Source organism: Pangasianodon hypophthalmus, chromosome 27, assembly GCF_027358585.1.
Source record: "Pangasianodon hypophthalmus isolate fPanHyp1 chromosome 27, fPanHyp1.pri, whole genome shotgun sequence".
Lineage (NCBI taxonomy): Eukaryota > Metazoa > Chordata > Actinopteri > Siluriformes > Pangasiidae > Pangasianodon > Pangasianodon hypophthalmus.
This window is the reverse complement of record NC_069736.1, coordinates 1,995,754-2,022,886: the sequence shown is the minus strand read 5'-3', so window position 1 is coordinate 2,022,886 and position 27,133 is coordinate 1,995,754. Positions and strand designations below refer to the sequence as shown.

The following is a 27,133-nucleotide window of genomic DNA, read 5'->3' as shown; positions in this document are numbered from 1 at the left end:
CAACAATTACACACTTTTTTAGTCATGTGGAGCATAAACCGGACAAATCCCTGTGAATGAGCTGTTACTATAGAAACGGTAATGTATTAGAACAAGCGCATTGATGTAAACCTGCACTATCGTCACAGCCGCTGAAAATTAAAAAATTCAAATTAACACCTTCCGATCAATCAGAATCCAGAATTCGGCAGTGATGTGGTATGAAAATAAATGTATATATATATTTCTAGATGGTTTGCCAAATGTAGTCTCAGCCTCAGAGGCTCAGCCCACAGAATGCCGAGTGTTTGTACACTTTTCTGGCCACAAGCTTCAGAATCTTGAAGAATGCAAGCTGATTGAATCTCTGCATTTCTTTATGCAGTGGTTTTCAAAGGCTTGGAGAATGTTCACACATTTTTGGAGCACAATATAATCACTGGACTGAAAAATATTAAGTGAATCATGTCTTCAAAACTGATTAAAAAGTATTTTTTTGAAATAGTTAGTCATGAGTAAATGTTAATCTCTTGAGCTTGTGACTTACTATCTGCCATGTCACCCAGATTTTCCTTTTATTTGTCAATGTCCTTGGTTCTTGAACACATTTATTAGATGTCTGGTTGGTGATACTGTCCAAATTTGGTAACATACAGTATAAGCTGTCAAGATTTATATATGTCACGATATTGGCCTGAAATTTTATCATGTTTATGTTTATCAATTTACAAGATTATCATAAAACAATAAAACCATAACTGTTCACATTGGCAGCATTTTATCCAAGAAGCTCGGCAGCGTCTCAATTCATCACATCTAACACTCAGAGCTACCGTTCTATGTTTTTCAAACTTCACCAAACTCTAATTACACATATAGGATCATCTACAGTAGGCTGCTAAAAAGAGCATCAAGTCCTCAAATTGCTCCCTATCTGGGCAGCCTACTTTTGTGTGTCACACAGGTGTAGTGTAATGTTCTGCATTCCAGATCATTTTATAATATCTATTTCTTATTCATCGTAGTTTAGAACTGTTTATCGGCACGAGTCGGTTTTCGGAATCGGATGCACATCTAAGTGCACTCCATCCTCAATCACGCTCGGAAACTCACTTCCACTTCCCAAGACGCTTTTCTGCCGGAGCCATGCGGGCGAGCTCATGTACGGAGTGGAGATGTGGCCTACTGACTTATTTACTGAGCGCTTAACCCTGCCAGCTCCGTTTCTTCACTAATTAGCCGCTCTTCCTGCCGGCAATTACCGGAATCCCGCCATGCCGGATGATTAGAGCAGGTTCAGAGTGTAGTGCAACATAACATATTTGGTGGGTGTTAGTAGGTGACAGTTCATACAGTTCATATATATATATATATACATACAAATAATGGGATAAAAAAAATCCGGAAATATTAGAATTGATGTCCTTTTAGCATTTAGACATTAGTGTGAGGGTCACGTCAAGGGTGAGAGGAAGACTGGAATCTTATTAAGTTACTCATGGACCTAATACAATGTGTGTGTGTGTGTGTGTGTGTGTGTGTGTGTGTGTGTGTGCTTGACACTGATTGGAGTGCTGTTGTGCACCAAGACAGACTGAAAACCCCCTTAATTATTTCTCACCTTGATGGTGACCTTTCGTTCAGCTCGTCTTCCTGCAGAATCTGTCTCAGCCAGATCAGTGTGTGTGTGTGTGTGTGTGTGTGTGTGTGTGTCTGTATGTGCACCCAAATTGTCCATTCTTCTCGTCTCTCCTGCTATCTGGACGGCATCTAAATGATCCACCTCAATCTAATTACTGCAGGATGAGCCGAGCAATCCAGGCCGCCGCTCACTCGGGATTTGTCTCTGCTTTAAAAACAAAGAGACGTGATATTTTCTTAAAAGCGCAAGACCTATGATTGCGTTTGCTTCTGATTCACGAAAAATCCGTTACCTGACACAGGATCGATATGTGATCTCTTTCATTTCATCCTGAAAAACCCCAAGACATTACATTATCGAATCTATAGTAACAGATCAGTATAGTAACAAGGTCTTGTACGGAGATTGTGCCACATAAACAAATAAAAAAAAGGTCTGTAATTGTTAATATGGTGAAGTTTTCTGCTTTGGTTTTTATTTTTAACATCCATGGAAGGAGTCTCCAGTGTCAGTGCTTTGTAACAGTCAGAGGTAAAGCTGTAACTTTAAGTTTTCTGACAGGACAGAGGAGTTTATGCTTTTTTTTTTTTTTTTTTGTGGTTTCTCTGTAACATGACAAGCTAACTAACTGTGTTTGCTGACGTTCCACAACATTAAAGGTAACTATAGATGCATAAAAAGTACAAGGTCTCTTTCTTTATTCTTTTTGCATGATCTACTGTTAGAAATGACTACATGTTTTGTTAGGACTTGTTTAAGTTTTATATTTGTACATATAACTCTGCATTCACACCAGCAGTAAAGGAAATTTTTTATATATATGTATATAGATGTTCAGTTTATATTACTGCCAAATTCATGTTAATTTACTGCATGGAGTAGCAAACTACCGTAAATACTGGATTAGCACAGCTACTGTAAATACACTAATAAACCAAATGTATAAAAATAAGATAAACTAAAAAAACTAAATAACTAATAGACTTTAAAAATATATATTACACTAACAGTGTGTCACAAGTGATAAAAAAGCAATACATACAATACATAATGCAAGAAATTTGTATTATATATTGTTAATATAGTGTATAATATGCTTGTCAAAGAATTATTAGTTAATGTTATTTATAAATCTATTCTTTATTTATTTAAATAAAAAATTAAAAACTAAATGTTAGTCATTGTCACGTATATAATGTAATTGTAATAAAATGTATTTATTTATCTGCGTGTTTATTTATTTGTTTGTTTGCTTGAACTCTGGCTATACTATAAAGTGCTCCTTATTAAATATTGCGCTATATAATATATCCGCTTACTGGAACGTTCCTCCATAACTCCAATAAAGTGCAGCGACCTTTAAAGTTTGCCATCAAACCAAATCTGAACTTCACAGAGGAGCGGACTGTCATATCTTTTTAATCATAAATTGATTAGTCGCCATCTAATTAAGCTGATGAGGCAAACATAAAATTACCCACATTAGCAAAAGCAGTTTGACAAATCGTGGTTAAATTGCGCTTGGCAGAGCGAGGACCGTATGTATGGGATGATTACAGCTTCCTCTGCAGTGGCAGCGCACGTCCTCGAATAAAAAAAAAATACAGGTTGTGCATAACAAGGGGCTGAGCAGAAAGAAAAGCAGGAAGTGTACAGACGTGCTATTATACACTCTAATATGCCTATGAGTCAAGAGCTGTTTTGGCATGCGGGAATTAACATCAACATCCAGCGTTTATTCACCTCATATTCATTTCCGCCATCGTGATTTCAGCTCGAGCAGATGGTCGTTTTCTCAGAAACATGAAACTGTGAAGCCTGGGCGTTTTTAGCGGGAGGTCATTATAACAGAACATCCACTGTTCTCAAGGGTTTTTTTAATTTTTATTTATTTATTCATTTACTTAGAGAAGCAAGGGTATTAATGTGCATCTTGGTACTGTGTCATATAAACTCTTTCTTAGAATTGGGAAATTTCGTAGTTAAAAAAACTATTTGTACATTAAATTGTTTGACTGGGGTTGAGAATTTTGCTGAAACCTGGCAACCTTCCCCACAAGCTTCAGTGAGCTTTCATTTAAAGCTCCAAAAGCTGCATGTGAAAGTAAAAGCCTTGCGCTTGTGTGACTTTTTTTTTTTCATGGAATCCCAGTGCCTGAAGCTGACAAGCTTACTGAAAAAAAAAAAAAAAAAAAAAAGATACTCGACCAATGTCTGTATTCAAATGGGTTTGTGTCTGTATCTGTATTCATACTCATCTGTATTCGGCTCGTATCTGTATTTATATTTGCTTTGGATGATTTTATCTGTTCAATCTGTATAATGTATTCATATTAGGTTACAGCCCTGACCACAGTCGTGGCCACGAATCGTGTAACTCGAGCCTACAGCGTGTCATACGTGTATATGACGATATAATAGAACCTTTATTGGACCTTTAAGATTCCCCTGGAGGGAAGAACAGTTTTTTTTCACAACATTAAATGTAACAATAAATGGATAAAAAACATTTACGAATTGTAATTGTTTCCAAATTGCTGTGTCATGAGAGGAATGAAACACTTCAGGACATGCTGTTAAAGGAAAATAATCAATTTTGTGCTGGTAACGCTAATTCCGCTTCATCACACCACCGTGTCATTGATTATTTTCCTATAATAACACAACACAGAGTGTTTTATTCCTTACTTATTTAACTGATTACTGGTGTATCTCTATCATTTATTTCATAACTGGATGGTTAAGAGTCTTGCTTAAGGGCAGTGCTGAGATTTGAACCTACACCCTTCTGGTCACTAGCGAAGAATGTTCCTGGACATTTTTTATCCTCTGTGGATTGGTGTTGGGTTTATATTGTGCAGTTCCTGCGTTCGAACCAGCTGGAAGTGCTTCACAATAATTTCATTTCACAGTGAGTTCCTTGATTGCTAGAAGCAAAGAATAATTTAAAATGGAACCAGTTCTTATTTTATTTTTGAGACGACTGCCAGATTGAAGTCGTGGAATGAGCTGCATCGACAGCTGAAGTTTCCGGACAGAAAAAGCAGCGAGCTGTTGATGTGAAGACAGGGACTTTGTGGAAATATGGCGTCTAAGAAAAAAAATCCGACGTGAACCAGGGATTTGTTAATGTTTTTGCTTGGAGAAGCCGATTTGCTCCGAGGTCTCGGTCTCGTTATTAACCCGGTGGTGGAGTGACGCCTCTCCGTGCCATGCCAGAGACCTCTTTTACTCTTTAATAAAGGCTGAATATCACGATCGCCTCCTCGCAGTGATGACTTTATTATTTTCCATTCACCTCCTTGTTAAACCCTGGTGAAAGGAGACTCGCTCTGTAATGGATCCGAGCTCGATGGCTGTGTCGGGATAGCACAATCCGCCTTTATTCTGTTCTCTCCTCGACACCTGATCAATAAGCAGATCGCCACGTTCATAAATATTTTCATTCTAAATAAGAAATCGTCCATCTCGCCCTTTGATTACTGCACAATGAGCGCTTGTGGCTCTCTAAAGTGTACTAATAGACAGATTAGCATTTATATTGGATTTCCCGTCCGCACGAGAGCCGCAGAAAGAGACCGAGAACAATGATCACGGAGAAAAGGGTGATCCGACCTCATCATCCAGTGTGTGCGTGTGTGTGTGTATGTGTGTGTGTGTGTGTGTGCATGTGTGTGTGCTTGTGTGTGGAAAAACAGCTAGCCACCCACATGGCTGGCCTTTATTCTCTCCCTGGCTCTTTATGTGGTCTTGAATTCTGATGTGACAAAACAGCAGGAACAGAATGAACCCACTCCATGTGTGTGTGTGTGCGTGTGTGTGTATTCCTCTCACGTTGCACACTACAACGCAGCCATACACAACCCGTGTTAAGGCTTTGTAAAGGCACGTGTCATGGACAGCTCTTCAGTGGAGAATAATGCTGTAAACAGTGTGAGGCTGGACTCTGTATGAAACATGCATCAGTTCTGTTCTGCAAAAATAACACGTGACCCAGGACCTGAAGTGGTCTGTCTTGGTTTATTTCAGAGATGTGGAGAAAGAAATTGGTATGACAGTGCACTGTAACAATACTATAACTGTACTATAATTGTAGTGTAACAATGTAATAACACTGTAACTATACCATAGCAAAACTGTAATAACACTGTAACTATACCATAGCAATACTGTAATAACTCCATAACTATACCATAGCAATACTGTAATAACTCCATAACTATACCATAGCAATACTGTAATAACACTGTAACTATACCATAGCAAAACTGTAATAACACTGTAACTATACCATAGCAAAACTGTAATAACACTGTAACTATACCATAGCAATACTGTAATAACACTGTAACTATACCATAGCAAAACTGTAATAACACTGTAACTATACCATAGCAATACCGTAATAACTCCATAACTATACCATAGCAAAACTGTAATAACACTGTAACTATACCATAGCAATACTGTAATAACACTGTAACTATACCATAGCAATACTGTAATAACACTGTAACTATACCATAGCAATACTGTAATAACACTGTAACTATACCATAGCAATACTGTAATAACACTGTAACTATACCATAGCAATACTGTAATAACTCCATAACTATACCATAGCAATACTGTAATAACTCCATAACTATACCATAGCAATACTGTAATAACACTGTAACTATACCATAGCAATACTGTAATAACTCCATAACTATACCATAGCAATACTGTAATAACACTGTAACTATACCATAGCAATACTGTAATAACTCCATAACTATACCATAGCAATACTGTAATAACACTGTAACTATACCATAGCAAAACTGTAATAACACTGTAACTATACCATAGCAATACTGTAATAACTCCATAACTATACCATAGCAATACTGTAATAACTCCATAACTATACCATAGCAATACTGTAATAACACTGTAACTATACCATAGCAATACTGTAATAACTCCATAACTATACCATAGCAATACTGTAATAACTCCATAACTATACCATAGCAATACTGTAATAACACTGTAACTATACCATAGCAAAACTGTAATAACACTGTATACCATAGCAAAACTGTAATAACACTGTAACTATACCATAGCAATACTGTAATAACTCCATAACTATACCATAGCAATACTGTAATAACACTAACTATACCATAGCAATACTGTAATAACACTGTAACTATACCATAACAATACTGTAATAACACTGTAACTATACCATAGCAATACTGTAATAACTCCATAACTATACCATAGCAATACTGTAATAACACTAACTATACCATAGCAATACTGTAATAACACTGTAACTATACCATAACAATACTGTAATAACACTGTAACTATACCATAGCAATACTGTAATAACTCCATAACTATACCATAGCAATACTGTAATAACACTAACTATACCATAGCAATACTGTAATAACACTGTAACTATACCATAGCAATACTGTAATAACACTAACTATACCATAACAATACTGTAATAACACTGTAACTATACCATAGCAATACTGAAACTATGCTGTAATTATACCATAGCAATACTGTAATAACACTAACTATACCATAACAATACTGTAATAACACTAACTATACCATAACAATACTGTAATAACACTGTAACTATACCATAGCAATACTGAAACTATGCTGTAATTATACCATAGCAATACTGTAATAACACTAACTATACCATAACAATACTGTAATAACACTGTAACTGTACCATAACAATACTGAAACTATGCTGTAATTATACAGTCACAATACTATAATAATACTGTAACAGTGCAGTAATAATACATGGGCAATTCTGAGACTACACTGTAACTATAACACTACATAACAACAGCATAACTATACTGTAACAATACTATAACTATACTTTGATTATACTTTATCAATACTGTAATAATATTCTAACTAAGGTTAATGTTCTATGGTCATAATGTAACAATATTATAATAATGATGTTACTAGTAATACTTCAGCAATGCTCTAACAATACCATGACAATCCTGTATTTATACTGTAATGATAGTATAAGACTACTGTAACTATATTTTATCAAAAAATGAAATACATATCATAACTATACTATAACAATACTGCAATCTTAACATGTCAATACTATAATGCTGTAACTGTAAATACACTGTAACAATGCTGCAACTATACACTAGCATAACAAAGCTGTGCTGATACTGTAAGCAATACTGTAACTGTACAGTATCAATACTGTAACAATGATGTAACGCTGTAACTATACTCTAACAACACTGTAAGTAATATGCTGTAATTATACTGCAACACAAATCGTTACACTATACTTTAATATAGATGATGATGTGACATCAGAATGTTGCTTTAAATATGCCTCAGTGAGGAAATGTGGATTACAGAATCTGTCTGTCTGTCTGTCTGTCTGTCCGTCTGTCTTTATATCTGTTTTAATGTCCGTCTCTGTTTCAACATACTGTATGCCTATCTATCTGTCTATTTCTATTTTAAGGTCTGTTACATCTGTCTGACTCTACGTTAATGTCTATCTGTCTGTCTGTCTGTCTTTATGTCCCTCTCTCTATTTCAGTGTCTGTCTGCCTGGACATTAGTCTGTATATTAATGTCTGCCTGATAGTCTGCTTCTGTTCTAATGTCTGTATGTCTGTCTGCCTTTATGTCAGTCTCTATATTAACGTCTGTCTGTCTGTCTGTCTGTATTTTAAATTCTGTCTGTCTGCCCATATTTACTTCATGTCCCATCCTTCCTCTTTTTGCTCCAATACCAAATAGACATATCTATATTTCATGATTTGCCATAAATAACTGGAATTTTTCAGACACACACACACACACACACACACACTCACATACACACAGTGCGACTGTATTGACCCGCCACACTGAATAAGAGTCCTGTCCCAGCACGAGTAACTCTGAAGAGCAGCATGCATTATTAACATTTTTGCAAACTTTTATAGGCCAGCTCTTTCCCAGTCTCGGTCCTCGACACATTTTAGTGTTTTCTCCTCTCTAACACGGATCATAAAGAGTCTGGTACGGAGCTGAATCAGCGTAGATTAATGACAAACACAAAACTAAGTGTCCCCAGGACTGGAGCTCTGAACCACAGCCACAGTCATAAAGACGTAGATATAAAAGTCCCTTGAGCCCAGAGCAATGGATTTAGGAAGCAGAAAATAAGAAAAGTAGCAAGATGCACAATGCTGCTCATGACCGCCCGAGCTCACGAAGAATAAAAACGTAAAGTGGAATCCAACACATGCTGGTTTTTTATATATTAAAATAAATTGCATGTGACTGGATGAGTAAAAAAAAAATACAGCATACTTGAGATATAGAGAATGAATATAGAAAGCTATATAGAAAAGAATGAATTCCATTATTTCTTTTCTTTATAGGAAGCACTACTAAGCCCAGAACCTGTATCTAAAATCCTACATTAAAATCTGAGTAATTCAGGATCCCAATTTTATATTACAGAAGGAATCTGTTAGGAATCAAGTTAATCTTAAACAGCTCTTAGATGTGAACTGAATTCTGACTGAATTATCGTAAACACAAATCCATGGTAGAGTCAGATAGCTAGTGTTGTAAAAATGGAAAAATAAAACCAAGGAGCGTTTCAAGGACGATGAACTTTAGTAACTTTGGCAGCAACTGGGAAAACTCCATTTCCAACCTCCTCTTTATTAAGTAATGAATAAAACTCCATGTTGTGCCGTTATAGAGAAATAATCCACAACAGGGTGGTGGGATGAAGCAGTGTTACTGTTAGCACCCTGAAGTTGATTATTTTCCTATAACAGAAATAAAAATCAGATATAATTACAGTTTTATGTACATTTTTATAACTGTATCGCTATAAAATCTGAATACATGGACCTGGGTCAAAAAAAGGCCGGAGGTTAATTTTCCCATAAACAGACCTTTAGGAGTAATGGAAATGTTCTGGAAAGTGATGGTGACCTTTTCAGGCTAAGCCGCAGAGGCGGAATCTCGGCTCAGCTGGAGGCAGAAGGTCTCGGTTATCGGAGCCGAGAGAGATTTGCTTGTCTGCAATCAGGCCGTTATTGTCCAGCGTTTAATCTCGTCCTGTAAAGAGGTGCTGAGGGAGAACCTGCACTTCCTGCTCAATCTTATTCCACACACAACACGTCTACATCGCCACGGCAACCAAACCCCGGGGAACGTGCCGGCCTGTACAAGTAAAGAAGCTCCTGTGTGTTTACTACACAATCAGCATCGTCATCAGCCGTTAATGTCATTAGCGTTACCGAAAGCGTAAGTGTGCTACAACGACACCACTGACACTCGCATCATACTACTCTCTTTATTTTTAATTCACCTGTTATTGCATTTAATTATTCTTCATTCCTTTGTGTAACCCTTAACGATTCCATGTAGAACCCTACAGCGGTGCGTTTCCCTATCAGAAAGGGTTCCAGACTACAACATTTATCTATTTACCCATCCATCCATTAATCCATCCATCCATCCATCCATCCATCTAAAGCCTTTTAGAAAGATAAGAACACTTAAATGCCTTAAATAAGGCAATCGATCAATCTATCAATCTATCTATCTACCTATCTATCTATCTATCTATCTATCTATCTATCTATGTGTCCATCTATTCATCTAACTATGCATCCATCCATCCACCCATCCATCCATCCACCCGTCTGTCTATCCATCTATCTACCCATTTGTCAATATATCCACCCATTTATCATCCATCTATCCATCTATCTATCCACCCATCCATCATGCCTCAATCCATCTATCTATCTATCTATCTATCTATCTATCTATGCATCCATCCATTCACCCATTCAACCATCTATTAATATTCTAGTAAAACTGCTCTTGATGGTGTATTTTGTAAGAATGAAGGCATTAAATTTGTAATTCTGTTATAACATTTGACTTATGGCAGTGCATATTTTTAAAAATTAAAGCTTATTAATCTTATAAAATTCTCCTTCTTTTGAATCACTCTTTCCTTCATTAATATTCTCTTTACGGCTTTTCCAAGATATTACTGAATATACTGTACACATACTGTATATAATACACACACGACATGATACGAGGAATAATTTGTCAATTTACTCACAGAGAATCTGCTCTTTAAATCTGTTGTTTTTTTGTTTTTTTTTCAGTTGTGGAGAATTTCTACTGCTAGGATTTGAATCATTTTCCTGTTTTTGTTGGTTTTATTTCCACTCATCCTCCCATGTGAATCACTCTGTGAGTGCCACACATCTCTCTGATCCTGGATCAGTTTGTAAAACAGACAAATGTAATTTTTTTCCTGAGAGGTTTGAGGATGTAATGCATTCTCACACGCTCCTGTGTTCTCGTGGCAGAACAGAAAACACGAAACTTTTGTTCCGATTACGGCCGTTTGATGGATGAGCCTCTCGCGAGCGCCTGACAGCCGCACAGATGTCAGGCAGATGTGATTGCAGCTTTTTGGATTAAATTTTTAATGAGAAGTGCGGCTCTGTATCGAGGCGCCATTTAATTGTCTCATCACGAGCGAGCCGTGAGCCTGCGCTGCTGGCCGGCTGGGATTGATTTCTCAGCTTTGTCCTAGCATGCTGTTTTTACAAATAATAATAATAAAAAAGTGGCTACGATGGATTCGTAAGGTTGTTGGAGGACGTCTGTAGTAATTATGATCAATTTCCTCAGGATGAATGATTTCTGTATAAATCACAGAAGTGGGCGTGTATACATTCACGATGTATCCAAATTCCCTGCGTACTACACACACTTTATTTTAATACACACTGGTCGCTTTAGGCTTTATTATAAGCTTGTTGTAGGGGGCGTGGCCACACAAACTGATCATTAGTAGGTCACATGACCATAGCATGTATGTCGCTGTACCTGCACTAGGAAGTCAACAACTTACTGAAAATCCCCAAAAGCGGCGCTTCTCTGACATTTCATACGCTGTCTGTATTATGTCGCTCTGTTTTAAACCTGGTTTTGGTTTAGTTATAGATGATAGAAAAGAGAAAAACGCGAGCGCTTCCTGGAGTGACTTTACACTCAAGAAAAAGAGCACACAGCCCCTTTTCCGACAGGATATAACACAATCTTTACCAACACCTCAATTCAGATGGGATATATATTTCCTGTGGTTATTTCCACAGCTCTTTATTTTTTTTTTTACAAAATACGATATAATCTTTCCAGAACTCATACACACACACACACACACACACAAAGATACAGATGCATTTATCGAGAGACAGAGCTCAAATCTTGGCCCCAGAGACCCACACACTGCCTGACAAGGAGTGCAAAAAGAAAAAAGAAAAAAAAAAAGAAAAAGCACAGTTGATTTGTGATAAACAAGCACCAATACATCTCACACATGGAGAGAAAGCATGAAGGAGAAGATCCGCTGAATCTAGACAGAGAATGACAAATACAGGACAGGAGCACGGGGCCAAAGGGAAAAAAAGAAGAAAAAGAAGAAGAGAAAGACGGATAAAGAGATAGGAGGAGGAAGCGACGGCGAATCAAACGAATCATTCTCAGCTCACGGACTTCAAAGCGCGCTCGGGGTTGAGGGGTGGAAAGAAAATGCTCTCTCTCTCTCTCTCTCTCTCTCGTTCTCTATTTGCACGAGCGTGCCAGTCAAATATGCGCAGCTTTGCTAGGCAAAGAGACGGGGGAATAGACGACTAATACTTTGAATTCTGTTCTGACAAATCACGTCTTACATCCGCACACACACTCAGACTCCGTCAGCGTTTTCCGCCGCGGCGGGCGAGACGCATTAAAGTTGACGGATGAAAAGCCGGAGTGTCAGAAATGGGAAATCGTAACACGCCATTTCTTTGGCAATAACTGTAAATGGGACATGCAGAGCAAGCAACATAAAAAAAAAAAAGCAAAAACGCTTTTAGCCCATTTTTCTTCATTTTCCTCGGCCACTGCGTGGACCTGCCTGTAGTTAATGGAAAGCAGCGACGGAAATAGCAGCTCTGGGGGTTAAAAACCAGCTTCATAATGGTTTAGTTTGCGTCTTTTAGTTTTGTGCTGAAATTAAAAGGCCACCAGTTTAGCATCACACACTGAATTTCTCACAAAACATCCTACAACAACGACTACAGGTTTCTACTCTCACACTTCCTGCGCTTAAAGAATAACGTGTTAGTGGACAAGTGTTGTGTTTAATGAGATGGCTAGAATTCAGGGAAAAGGGAATGATTTTAAATAAATTTTAAAATAAACGAGGGCAATGTGATTGGATTTTGGAAAATTTCGCACTTTTTTTTTTTACTGTAAATCAAGCCCCAGGTTTTTATGCTAATCACATGATTTGTCTGGTCTGATAGGGTGCAGATCACAATTCCCAGTCAGGCTCTTAAACTCCATCCCATAATAAGCCCTGGACACTGAACTTAATCCCCCGAAAATTAACATGGGCAGAAAAACCCGACCAAATATTTTTCCTCAGTCACGACTCTGTACTGTGGTACTGCTTATCATTTTGTACAAGGAAGGTGTAAAGAGAGAAAGGGAAAGAGAAAGAGAAAAAAGAGAGAAGAAAAATAGATAGGGGAAGAGAGATACAGAGAAACAGGATATGGAATTGGAGAGAAAGGAGAGGAAAAGAAAGATAGAGGAAACAAAGAAGAGAAGATGAGAAAAAAATAGAGAGAAAAAATGAGAGGTTGTGGAAGAAGAAAGGAGAGAGGACAAAGAGAAAGAAAAATAGAAATCCAGAGAAAGACAGATGGGGGTATTAGAGAATAAAAGAAAGGAAGGGAAGAAGAAAGGGGGCATGAGGAAGAGAGAAGAGGAGGGGATGAGAGGACAATAAATAGAGACTCTTCTATAAAAATAGAATAGAGAAGTAGAGGGAACAAGAGATACAGAGAAACAGGAGATTGGAGAGGAAGGAGAGGAAAAGAAAGCTGGAGGTAACAAAGAAGAGAGAAGAAGAGAGGATGAGAATGAAATAGAGAGTCAAAGAATGACAGGTAGAGGAAGAATAGAGGAAGGAAGAGAGAGAACAGATTTTGACAGATAAAAAAACAGAGGGAAGGAGAGATGTGGGGAGTAAAAAGAGAGATGTGAGGGAAGATGAAAGGAAAGGGGATGAAAAGAGATAGAAAGAGAAAAAGGGAGAAGGGGAAAATAGCAGAAGATGGAGGGAAAAGAAAAGAGTGTGAGATACAAGTGAATTGGAAAAAGAGATTGGGAAAATAGAGGAAAAGAAAGATGGAAGAAACAAAGAAGAGAGAAGAAGAGAGAGATGAGAATGAAATAGTGAGCAAAAGGGGAGGAACAGAGGAAGGAAGACAATACATTTGGATAGATTGAAAATATAGAGGGAAGGATAGAGGGAGTAAGAAAAAAATGAAATGAGAAGGGAGGACAGAGAGAGAGATAGAGAGGGAGAAAATAGCAGGACAGGGAGAAAAGTAGGAGAGAGAGAGAGAGAGAGAGAGAGGGTTAGGTAAGGACAAGAAAAGGAAAGGAGATGCGATGAGGAAGAGAGAAACAGAGAAGGAGAGACAGAGAACAAGAGAGACAGAGAGAGGGAGGGAGATGGAGGAAGAGAGAGGGGAGGAAGAAAGGAAGGAAAAAAGAGAACATATTTGGATAGATTGAAAAGATAGAATGATTGAGGGAAGGATCATTTGTGGGACAGAAAGAAAAAGAGATATGTGAGTGAAAATGAAAGGAGAGAAAGAGAGAGAGAGAGAGAGAGAGAGAGAGGACAGCAGAAGTGAGAGATACAAGCACATTTTCTTCAATGAGGACAAAATGGCTGATAAACATTTCACAGCGAGAGCAGAAACAGCTTCCGAGCAGAAACTCCGAACAAACGTCCGAATCGCACTCACCTATAAATTTTATATCGGGTCGTAAATCCTTGGCGGAATCTTTCCACGAAGGCGAGGTAGGCCTTGCTGTGGTGGAAAGGGCCGCGGTCGGAGATGAGCCAGTCGAAGTGCTTGGGCACATGGTGCTCAGCGGCCGAGGGCTCCTGGCGCAAAGACTCAACTGTTAGATGGTCCCATAGAAACAGGAAGCAAGTGACCTCAATGACCCTCCAGTTCATGCTTTTCCTTCAGCCGCTCTCTGTTCATTCTCGCTCCATTCTATGGAGACCTGAAGGACAGAACGAGAGAGACAGAGAGAGAGAGGGAAAGAATAAAGAACATGCGGAGGAAAGAGGGAGAGAGGGCGAGGCGCAGGAAGGGAGAGAAAAAGAGAGCGAATGAAGAGAAAGAGAAAACAGAGAAAAGAGGAGTAGAGAGGGAAAGAGAGATCCAGAGAAATATGATTAAGCGAGATGGAGAGAGCAAAACGAGGCAAAGATATATGAAGTAAGAAGGAAAGAAGACATGAGGAAAAAGAGAAACAGAAGGAAGGCGAGAAAGAGAGATAAATATAGAGAGAGGAAGGAAGACAGAAAGAGAAAATAAGGATAAGAAAAGGAGAACCAATGAGGAAGAGAGAGACAGAAAGACAGAGGAAGACAGGGAGAGAAAAAAGGAGAGAGACAGTGAGAGAGAGAGAGAGAGAGAGAGAGAGAGACATTGAGAGAAACCGAGAAAGACAGGCAGAGAGAGAGAAACAAAGAGAGACAGGCAGAGAGGCAGAGAGAGAGAGAGAGAGAGAGAGAGAGAGAGAGACAGGCAGAGAGACAGGCAGAGAGAGAGAGATATTGAGAGAAACAGAGATAGACAGGAAGGGAGGCAGAGAGAGAGAGAGAGAGAGAGGGAGAGAGACATTGAGAGAAACAGAGTGAGACAGGAAGGGAGGGGAAAAAAGAGAGAAGGAGAGAGAGAGAGGGAGAGAGAGATAAATATTAGTGGTTTGAAAATGAAATTAAAGGTGTGTTTAATGAAAGCAGCATTATGTCAGTGGATTTAACCTCACAGCACATCGCTTAGCTTTTTTTTTTATTTGCCCTTTTCACATATTAAAAAAAAAATGTTAAATTAAACAAACACACCCTTTAAGACACGCTGTCAGCTGCCCGCTTCCCTTCTTTTTTTCTGCGCTCTATTCTAACAATCTCGGTGCCCTTTTCATGGCTGAGAGCAGATCACGAGCGCAGACGCGCAGACGTGCAGCTTTCACGTTATTCCCGCTAATTAGCGGCGTGATAAGTTCAGTCGAGGTTAAGAGGTGCGTCGATGACGTGTTGTGACACGGAGTACGTGGGCCATCTGAGGGAGCCTAATTAACACTGAGTGTGTATCGGCACAAGCATCCATCACGTTACGAATACGTTACGTATCAATAACACGTGGCTCGAGATGTGTGAGTTTCAGATATCCCACTCTGAACATCTTCCCTAATAAGATCTGTTCACTGACGGTCATGTTTTTACTGATAGACAGGACAGAGTGCCCAAAGTTATACAGGAAAATTACTGTCCTATAACAGCACACCCCAAAGTGTTTTATTCCTCTTATACCACAGCAATTTACCGACAATTACAAGTTTTCATTAATTAAAGAATGACACATACTGTTTATCCGTTAATAGTTACATTTAATGTTGTGGAACATCTGTGAAACAAGTTAGTTCCTGTTCTCACTTACGTTATAGCAGCTAGAAACAGCTGTAGCCTCAGATCAGCTAAAAGATCTTTTCACGACAGAAAAGCTACATATCAAGTAAAGTCAAGTTTTATCTAGAAGTAAATAATGCAAAGGGAAGTCTGGTAACTGCAGACTGCATGCACCACCACACTGCTGTGATGTCAGAGGTGTTTAAGTCAGAGAACTCAGGCAAGGTGGATGTTTCCCGAGTTCCCAATTTGGAATTCCGACTCGAATGACCTTTCCATTGCACTTTTACGTGTCGGGTGTCGGAGATCGGGTTTTTCTGAGTTCCGAGCACAATGGAAAGCAGTATAATAAACCAAAAAAAAAAAAAAAAAAACGCAGCTTGTCATGTTACTGAAAAAGCACAAAGTGTAAACTCCTCTGTCCTGAAGCTGTCGGAAAACTTAAAGTTACCGCTTTACCTCTGATTGTTACAAAGCTCTGACACTGGAGACTCCTTCCACAAATAAAATGCTACATGACATGACTACACATTGGTGAATAATTCAATCAATCAATCAATCAATATTGTTTTGTAAGAAATGAAAATGAAATTAAATGAAATGAGGGCAGTGTGGTCGGATTTTGAACCGCAGCTCTATGCTTTCTTCTGACTTGCGAGGCTTCTTTTGCAATTTTATTTATTTATTTATTTTTTAATTTTCACAGATTTCTCTGTGCATTCTGCATTGCTGGGGTGGAAGCATTGAGCATCATTTTCTCTAGTGCTCTCTTTTGGACTTTTTGACCTTTAGAGTGTACTTTAAAATGGAAATTTAACGTTTTCCTCTAAAAGCGAATTACAGGCAGTAAGTAGCTGGATTTGTACATGATGTGACCCTACTGTATATAAAAATGTAAAATAAAAAAGATGGAACCACACCAGGGACAAGGAATAATACAGTCTAGTGCATTTTTTCTGATTTAAGCTTTAAATAATGCAGTCTTGAATAACAGAAATGGACAGGGTAAAACTTTGCATTAATAATTAATAACTGATAGATGTGATGGATCCTGCTGGAGAAAATGGCCGCCATCATTAAAATAACAATCTTTCTAAGTATCTTCTATTCAACACTGACACGGCACGAGAGCGCTTTAACAAAAAGTCCTGTCGTTCTCTCTTTCTCTCCTTCTTTATTAAACTGAGCTAAACACACTCTTCCTAGCATGTGTCATGGGCGCTCTTTATTATCTTGCAGCCAGCCGAATCGTGTCTTCGCTCAGTGATAAGCGTAATTACAGCCGAAAATGGCTTCCTTACGCTTAACTTTACCCTCCGGCTACAGACGCTGTAACTTTGTTCTGCTGATATTTCAGTCAAAAATCTTTTTTTCTCTGCAATATTAGACAATGTGAGACAACCCAGTACAAAGCAGGAGACCACAAAAGGGGTAACTGAAGATACAGAAAACAAAGCAGAAAGGATATAAAAAAGCAATCGACACTTCCGACCAATCAGAATCCAGAATTCAACAGCGCTGTGGCATTAAAGACGTTTGTGAAGAGGTTAATAAGCCCTTAATAGTCTATATAAACTCTTGTTACAGCAATCAGAGTGACTCTGAGAAATGACACACAACACAAGTGGAATTCTATCGAATATATATATATATATATATATATATATATATATATACAGTATTCCAGTTGGTTTATGTGTCATTTTTCAGAGTCACTCCAATTGTTGTAACGAGTGTTTTTGGATGATGAATAACAACCTGAGCCAGCCTTCGGAAACAAGCAAACATCATGAATAATGCATATTCATGCAGCATGTTCTAAATTATGCATTTAGTGGTATAATAGAGAAAAAAAAAAATTATGGCACCCATAAGTAATGATGTCTCTGGGGGAAAACCCTGGCACAAAAAAAAACAATTCTAATTTCCAAAAAGTTGGCCTCTTGCAATATTGTACTTCTTTAGAAGATGTTTAAAATTGTATTCGGCCTGCTCGGAGCAGCGTGGTGTAATTTAGGCGGGCGCAGACAGTGATATAACGAGTGTGTTCTCCTTCTGAGGTTTAATGAATAAAGATCTCCAGGCCAGACAGCGGCCCTGCTGCAATGACAAATATGCAGTAAAGGAATCTAATAAAGGAGCCCTTTCAGATAATTAGTTTAGACTTACTTGAAGTTGGCTGTCAGAACGCAACGATGCATCATTTAATCGAAGCACATGGAGGAGAGAAACATGGACAGACACCGTGAAGGAAGGAATGTCAGCGTGGAATGTCTGGAATGTTTTCGGAGTAGGAAAAATCTGAACGGCACTTCATAATTCCTAATTTCATAACTTTTAAGGAAGGTCAAGAGCTCAAACTTTTCCGAGTTTGAATTCCAACATGTGGTGTGTTTTAAGACATCGAATTGAACCATTGAATAGCTCCTTTGCTTGAATAGCTAACTTGCTAAAATACGTAAGTAGGCATATTTTGAAAACTAAGACCTTTTTTTTTTGGTATCGTGATATAATTTAAAAAAGCTTTTAAAAATATTTGTTTCAAGTGAAAATGTTTGTTTGAATGATTTACAGACTACAGTTTATAGGAAATTTTTTGCTCACCCACACTAAGTGTTGCTAATTATCAAAGTCAAGCTACTCGATAAAAGGTAACATGTAGATGGCTAATGGCCTTCATTTAAAATCAACTTAACAACATTATAAAGAACAAGGCTAGGGTGTGTGAAAACACACGTGCACAAGTTGCATTAGTACCAAAAACTATACTTGTACTGAAAAAAATGGCTTCAATGATAACATTAGTGACGTTATGATAACGCTTCAGCAATTTCTTTCTTTCAATTTCTTCAAAATTTCTGATTATTAAAATAGTGAAGATTAATTAGGAAAGTTAGTTTAGAATGCTAGTGTATAATATCATTTGCGTGCTTATAAAAAGACCATTTTTATAGTGTGTGAGGACGTACGCAGCATATTTAAAGCTGTGTGTAAAATATAATTGTAAAATCAGATCTTTTCTTCTTTATTTAGCTTATTTTCCTCCACACATGAGCGGATTATTTGGGGTAAACGTACCGGCTGTCCAAGATTTTAACCCCACGTGAACCTGTGAACTCTCGACCCCCATTGCTAATGAGATGGCTCTCATGCGTGGGTTCTCAATCTGCCACACACACACACACACACACACACACACATAAAAACATACAAAGCCAACATCATAGTCATCATCTCTGAACATCTCTGAATCATTCCGATTCCCCCGGAGGAATTTAAAGCCATAACACCACACTCGCACACACTGGAGGTCTCCATCGGAGTTAAAAGTGTGATTGCTCACCCGAGGGGCATCACAGTGGAACTCCGATGTACAGCCGTCAGAGGAAACCAGAGATACACTGTTTTTTAGAGCATTAACATGGAGCAGGCTGGTTTGGCAGCTTGGATTTTTCCAGGATAATTCCTTCATCCAAGGAGGTGCCAACATCACAGTGTGAGAGTGTGTGTTTGTGTGTGTGTGTGTGTGTGTGTGTGTGCGTGTAAGAAAGTGGGCCATGGAGCTCCACGAACACCAACTGCAGTCTTATATAGGACAACACAAAAAAAATAATAAAAAACAAGAAAGGGTCTCGGCAAAGCAAAAGGGGATGATTCATGTGGGCATTTCCTAATTTTTTGGACATAATCTCCTTGAATATATGCAAATAATCATCCTTGTAGCTAGCTAGTTAAGTTATTTGATCGCCTGCCATTACACATTGACTACATCCGTCAACAACTACTAATAGTGGTTAACAAGCAGCAGCGCAATGGATGAGAGTCAAACACGAGCTGACACATCGCTAACGACCAGCTCTGGTGTTGAAAAGACGTTTCCATGGAAACATACTGACGAAATTACATGGCAAGAGTAACGTTTCCTACAATATTGAAAAAAAAAGGGAAAAAAGAAAAAAAATGTTCTAAATGTTCACAAGTAAAAGAGCTGAGTCGACTCATTTGCAAACGACACATAGCTTGTTAGACATGTAAATGTAGCCCTCGGGAACAGGAACTGGCCTAGAAAAAATTCTTATATGATGCAATTTTATTTTTGGATTAGAAAAAAAGAAAAGGTTGTTAATACAGTAGCTGTTACCCAGAAAAATAAAAATGAATTAATTAATTAAAGTTGAAAAATGTAATATTTGGACAGCTTTCTCTAATTAATATTAATCACTGCAAGAGTTGCTCATACTGTATATGCGAGTTGGCTCCAAACATTCAGTAATGTAAAGTAAAAGAGCTGAATCAAAGAGTCGACTCGTTCACAAATGGCACATCACTTGTTAAATGATACTTACAGGTCAAGAGAGCAACAAGAATGTAGACTTTAGGTTCAAAACTTGCCCAGAAATCATAGCTATCTGATGCATCTTTGTTATCCAGAGCAATGAAATAGTTAAATAAATAATATTTGAAAAATGTAACATTTGGGCAGCATTCTCGAACACTATCATCTGAGGCCGTATTTTTATTTTAGACTCGATTTCCTTTAATTTTCGCAGAATTATTTATAGTATTGTTTATGGGAGTATTTACGAGCTCTTGTGAAGGCGCCAATATTTTCAAGCATGTTAGAAATTCTGTGTGAAGACTCTTGTAGTGCGAAGGTCCTCTACGACAAGCAGCAAGTACAGCGATGAGAATGTGACAGGAAAAGAAATTCATCTGCTGTCACGCGCAGCAGATCCCTGAACCCAGTTTATCATCCATCTATTAGTGCGAGAGGGCGAGGGGAAAATGTAAACAATTCCGTTTCTGTAAGAAATTATTTGGTGATTCAGATCTAAATTGTTGTTAGGAACAGTAACAATAAAAAATAAACATGTGCATAGTATAAAATAGCTACATTTCTTTGCACTGTACCTCCGGTTCTCTTTGCAGAACAGACAATCCTCACTGTCTGCGTCTCCATAAACCAATCCTTCTTCTACATTTTTTCTCTTAATTCTCTTTTTTCTAGTATCTGTACAAAATATCTCGAATAAAAATGATAGGCAGCTCTTGCGTGTATTTTGTGAGAAAGCAGGATTTGGGGATTAGGCACACTTCTACTGGGATCTGTCCTTGTGAAAGATGGTGTAGTGTGTGAGCCTTGTTTTTTATGATCGCTTATGTAATGTGCACATCACCATGTCCACAAAACAACAGATTGCAAGGTATAAGCGTTCCGTAGTGTGAGCAGTAACTAATGCTGAGCTTTGGAAAGTTATATAGCGTACTCTATGCATTAGGGAATATCTGGAGGGACAGTGTTTGTTGTTCCAGAGACGGGTAAAATCTACACCGAGGAGCATCGAAGCCGTTCTGGTGTCTTGTGATGGCCCAAAACCTTACAAACACACTCATGTGTATAGATATAGATTTTCATTTGTCTGAGATTGAGAGATGGAGAGATTTCAGGAGAGATTTGCTCGATCTCACAGAAAGCACATGCTCCAGTCCTTCAGGCAACGAGGTGAAATTTGATTCACGGCTAGTGGGAGAGGAGAAGTGTGAGGAGCCGCAGCAGGAAGGGAATGAGTGTGTAGAGCGAAATCTCTGTCACTTCAAAGAGAGAGAGAGAGAGAGAGAGAGAGAGAGAGAGAAAAGTCCATTCTCAGCCTCTCACACCTTCTCAATGCACCGTTTCTCAACGCTTTGCTTTATTTATTTATTTTCTTTTCTAGACATGACGCATTATGCGGAATAGTTATTAATAACACGAGACTTCTGGATTCTGATTGGTCAGAAAGTGTTTATTCATTTTCTGTAGATCACTCATGTAATTCTATATAAAAATTCTATATACAACGCCTTCTGACCAATCAGAATCCAGAATTCAACACCACTTTAGTATAAGACAGCTTAAATGCCTAAGTTATAAAACCTGAACCCGAGACTTTTTATTGCTGCATCTGTAACATGGCTGGTGATTGAACTTGGACTTCGCCAATAAACGCACCATAATGTTTCTCCTGGCTCGTAGCCAATCAAAATAACCTTTCCGAGTACCAGGGATACGCCGCTTTCAGGATTTTAGGAAAATGCCACGTTTTCTTCTGCTGAGTCGTCGTTTTTGTGCTGCGCGTGCAGCTAATTAACCGCAATCGTTAAATAATTATGATCGGTCAGTGCAGTAATGTTGGCTGATTTCCATTTGCACTAACGGAGTGACTTTCACTCGAATCAGCGGTTCAGTGTAATGCAGAATCAGCAGTGTGGTATCGTAGCTCTCTCACGTACGAGTCTCTGATGAACGAGAGTGATACTGGGTTAATATTAGAGCTCTTTTTAAAATGCTAATGCAGAACATTTTGCAGCTCTTTTGTAACTCCAACTTAAAACTTACACCTGGAGTGTTTTTTGTTTTTGGGTACGGCTGCTGTGTGTGCTCGCCATGTGTAGGAGCCATTATTTTGCATTTTTCTATTCTTCTATTATTTATATGATTTACTTAATTTAACAAAATATATATTATATGGAGAAGACCAGATAATATATTTAGGAAAAGTTTTTTTAATTAAACTTATTCCACTGGATACAATATACAATATTATTTCAATAGATTTTTTCTCCTTATGTCTTTTAACATTATTTTTGCACAGCAACAGAGTGCCATGGTTTTGTTGTTGTTGTTGTTTGTTTATTTGTTTGTCTGTTTTTGTTTTCATTATTATTATTACCACCAGATGGGGAAGTCCAGATAATATATTTAATGAAAATGTGTTTTTTTCTTTCTTTCCCCCCCAAATTATCCCACTGCATGCAATATACAGAATTATTTTAATAGCTTTTTCCCCCTATGACATTTAATATTTTATTCAGATTAGCATTGTTCTGAACTATCAGAGAGCCATTGCGTATTTTAATGAGTGTATTGGGTGCATCGCTACACTGTGGCACTGAATCAGGGTTGTTAAAAAAGCAGCCCAATATGGACGGTGGCTCATTTTACTGTCTTGAACTGAGCTGTAAATCAGCGATTTGAACAAGATTCGTCATACAGCACAAAGAAACGATCTCGACTTAAACGCCTAACCTGGAGATAGATGCGATCAATGCTCTTTACCCTCCAGAGACCCAAGAATGCAGCGTGTTAAATTAATCCCAATAGATGTACTATGAAGATCTCCTACGACCCCAGAAATGCTCACTAAATCATCGTGAAATCCATTTTAGTCACCCGAGTTCACAAAGACCACAGGCTTGTTCTCTAATTGCATCCCATGATCCTCCGTTGGCTCTGTGGCGATGTATTGAACATCCGTGTTCCACGAGGTCTGCAGGGAACGAACGTTAGGGCTCAGAGAACCGACAGGACACATCAAATTAGTGCTTTTAAGAAGCTTATCTCAGGATGGTCGTCTCCAGGGAGCCGCTGCAAATGCCAGTGTGCTTCTGAGTCACAGTCGTCAAGTCACTGAGTGTCGCGTGGAGTATTTTTGTCTTATTTCAGTGTAGGTAAAGGTCACGACAGGAAGTGCGCACACAGAACAGCGAATGCTCATCGTCATGTTGGGTATCGAGGGGATTCAAGTGACCTCAGGATTGAAGGAGAAAATAAGCGAGCTGCAAAAAAGCACTCAGTTCCTGTATATCGGACATCCACTTCCTGTTATATCCATGCAACACCGTATACTTGGAATTCCAGGGAAGGGGGCGGGGTTTAATCACACTAAGACTATACAATATCTTATCTGATCTTATCAGCAGCAGGGCTTTGGCTAACATTTCAGCTATGTATTTGAGTTGAAAGATGCTAACACTGTTATATTGTGTTTGTCAGCTGTACTATAGCATTTTTTTATCCACTACTTGATGATGCTTGTTCTAGACTAATGAGCTCCACCAATCCAGGCTCTGTGAACACAAGTTCCCGCCCACAAATGAGCACCATATTACCAATCAGACTGACCAAAAATACCACCATGTCCAATCAGCACCAATCAGCAACTTTTTAAATGAAGATAATGCTAATTTTCGTTTAGTACTGGACTTAGCTGGATGTAGTATTTCACAAGTGTGTAAAATTGAGCAAGTAATAAATGTATATTATATATAAAATACTGTCCAGAAGGATCTGGTCACTACATACTTTTTTTTTTTTTTTCTATACTCTGAACAGATTACAAAATGTTATGTTTTAACTCGTATGTGGCCTTTATATTTCAAACACAGAACATCCCTCAGTAGTGTAGAATATTGATGCTTCAGTTGTTCTGCTTTTGACAAATCAAGTGTGTGTCTAAGTCCTAATCTGCTCCCCAACAAGAGGCGGAAATGAAAAGCGCGTCTCGGCGGTGTGAGCTTTGAGAGTGTGTCCGACTGTGTGAACAGAGAGATAGGAAATAGGACATCGACGATAAAAGCGTCTAAAGAAAAGCTTAGTTATATACTCGGTAATCTTATTTAAATGCTTTGTATTGTGAAAATGAACTTTTCCCTGGTTTTTTTTTGCTGGTATTTATAAAATGAGGATTTGCTGCAACCCTGGGATAACTACCTAAAGTGGTTTCTTGATTTTAAAAATGAAATAAAATAAAATAAAAAAAAAAAAACTCAACCTGCTTTACACACCATTCCAAATGTTCATGTTTCTCAAGCAATACACTTAAAGACGTCTCTGTAACAGCTGAAATGAACATACAGCATGTCCCATTATTGTTCTAAGTAGACTTTTTGGTACACTTTTATGCCATTTGGGATGATACACTTAGCTCGCTAGTGCTCGAACTCATACGAGTGGGGAAAAAGCCTGCATGTTTTAGAGGATTAACAGTATATACAGTATATATCATAGGAAAACCTACACACCTGCTCATTCATGAAATTATCCATTCAGCCAACCATGTGGAAGCAGCGTAATGTGGAAAATCTTAAAGAGACAGGTCAAGAGCTTCACTGTTCATATCAAACATCAGAATGTGTAAAAAAATGTGATTTCAGTAACTCTGACTGTGGCATGGCTGTTGGTTGTTGGTGCCAGATGGGATTTCAGAAACTGCTGATCTCCTAAGATTTCAACACAGACCAGTCTCTAGAGTTTACACAGAATGGAGAGAAGAATGAAAAACATCCAGTGCGATGCAGTTCTGAGGACGGAAGTGAATCAATGATGAGAGAGGTCAGACTGGTTCGAGCTGACAGGTAGGCTAACTCAAATAACCACTCTTTACATCCGTGGCGAGCAGAAAAGCATCTCCGAATGCACAACATGGTGAACCTTGAGGCGGACGGATGGGCTACAACAGCAGAAGACCACATCGGGTTCCACATCCATAAAGAAACACGACAATAGAAAAACCTTTACGTTTTTCCATTATTTTTCGCGTTTGTTTTGACAACATGAACATATTGTATGTAATTACAATCAATACATTTAATACAAAAACAGCATCACAATGGGATATGCCGTCTTGGAATATTCATAGGAGCTTTTTAAAACAGCGTTTTTCAGATTTATCCATTTCAGGTGTATTCAGTCCGGTGGTTGAGAAAAAAATACTATTTTAGCATGAATGGAAAAGAAAAATGGAGAACTACAAAAAGGAGTGTTTCAATTCTACACTTGTTAGTATGGACTAGGCTTTAGCCTTTTATTGAGCAAATATAAGGGGGATATACAACATGTCAGATAGAAGCTGCTTAAACCTGGACCACAACGAAGCAGTTTGCGAACAATTTTGGATGATTAATGGGCAAGTACAGTAAGTGTGGTCTTTTATTCCAACAAATGTTGTGCTAACATAATTAGCTAGTATAGCTAGCCAACCTCTAACAGCAACACTGAAATATAACTTGTTACATTTATGAACTAGGCTTTACAAGGTATCCGGTACAGTCAATCAAACCTTTGGTGTTAATAAAGATAGATAATCTAGATTTACATTCATGTTGGGCGCCAACAAGTACAAACGATCTCTGGCGAGTTTGTTTATGAATGTAACTGTAAGTTTTTTGGTGCACTTATGAATATTAATGCTAGTGGGTGGAGCCAGTGAAATGAAAACATACTCTATTCAAAATATTAATAATTGTTTAAAATAAAATGGTGTTTTATAGAAATGCAGGAATTAAAATGTAACACCGGATCAAGTTAGCCAGCAAGAAAATCGCTAGCGAGCTGAAAATTCAGCCTGTCACCCGTGTTTAGCATAGTGATCTGTTTTTTGTTTTTTTTTTGCTCTTTGCTTGCCAAAAACCTGACACTTTAAAAATCACCCCTGAGCCCAGCACCCGAGAGCATCCTAGCTGACTTTGTGCTGGATTTTTGTGTTGCGAGGCATTTTTTAGGGCCGATCTGCTCCCTTCTGCTCCCTGACCTTCTGAAGTCATAGCTCAGCAGTCTACTCTGCCGTGGGGATAATTAAATCCCCGTACCGACCTCAACCCAATCAGCCGAGCTCACAATCAATGGCCAATCCTCAAAACAAACCAATTCACTAATGGGCTGACGTACTGTTTCAATTTAGCTGCGCGGTGAATTTATCGTCATCCACGCGGAGATCGATGGAGAAGTAAAAGACCTCGGGAGCGCTTTGGACATTTTTTGTCCTGCTCCTCCCTAAAGACCACGAGGTTTGTCACAAAGCCAAAAAGTAATTAATGCGACCCAAATGACCAGGCAGGACCGACAGCTTGGATGGTCAAGGTGTTACTGTGGATAATTCACATAAATTAGGCACAGCAGGATGGCAGAGAATCGAATTAAACAAAAACTAATTCACCTGTAATCAATTTTACTCTGGTTTTTATTTTTATTATTATTTTTTTTTAAGCGGGTGTGACTCACCTTCTTGGACGATACACTACACATCCTGATATATAATCAAAGATCCAGGTTTTTAAAAAGCATCACAGCACAAAGTTTA

The 27,133-nt window shown here is 38.4% G+C and overlaps 1 protein-coding gene across 1 annotated transcript in view; it reads right to left on the bottom strand.

Annotated features, from left to right (window-relative positions):
• brinp1 (bone morphogenetic protein/retinoic acid inducible neural-specific 1) overlaps nt 1-27,133 on the bottom strand; it is a 118,178-nt gene that overhangs the window by 73,332 nt on the left and 17,713 nt on the right. The window contains exon 2 of the mRNA XM_026921482.3: nt 14,554-14,821. Within this exon, the coding sequence (XP_026777283.1) occupies nt 14,554-14,771 (218 nt within the window). The 5' untranslated portion in view covers nt 14,772-14,821. The remainder of the gene's footprint in view (nt 1-14,553; nt 14,822-27,133) is intronic.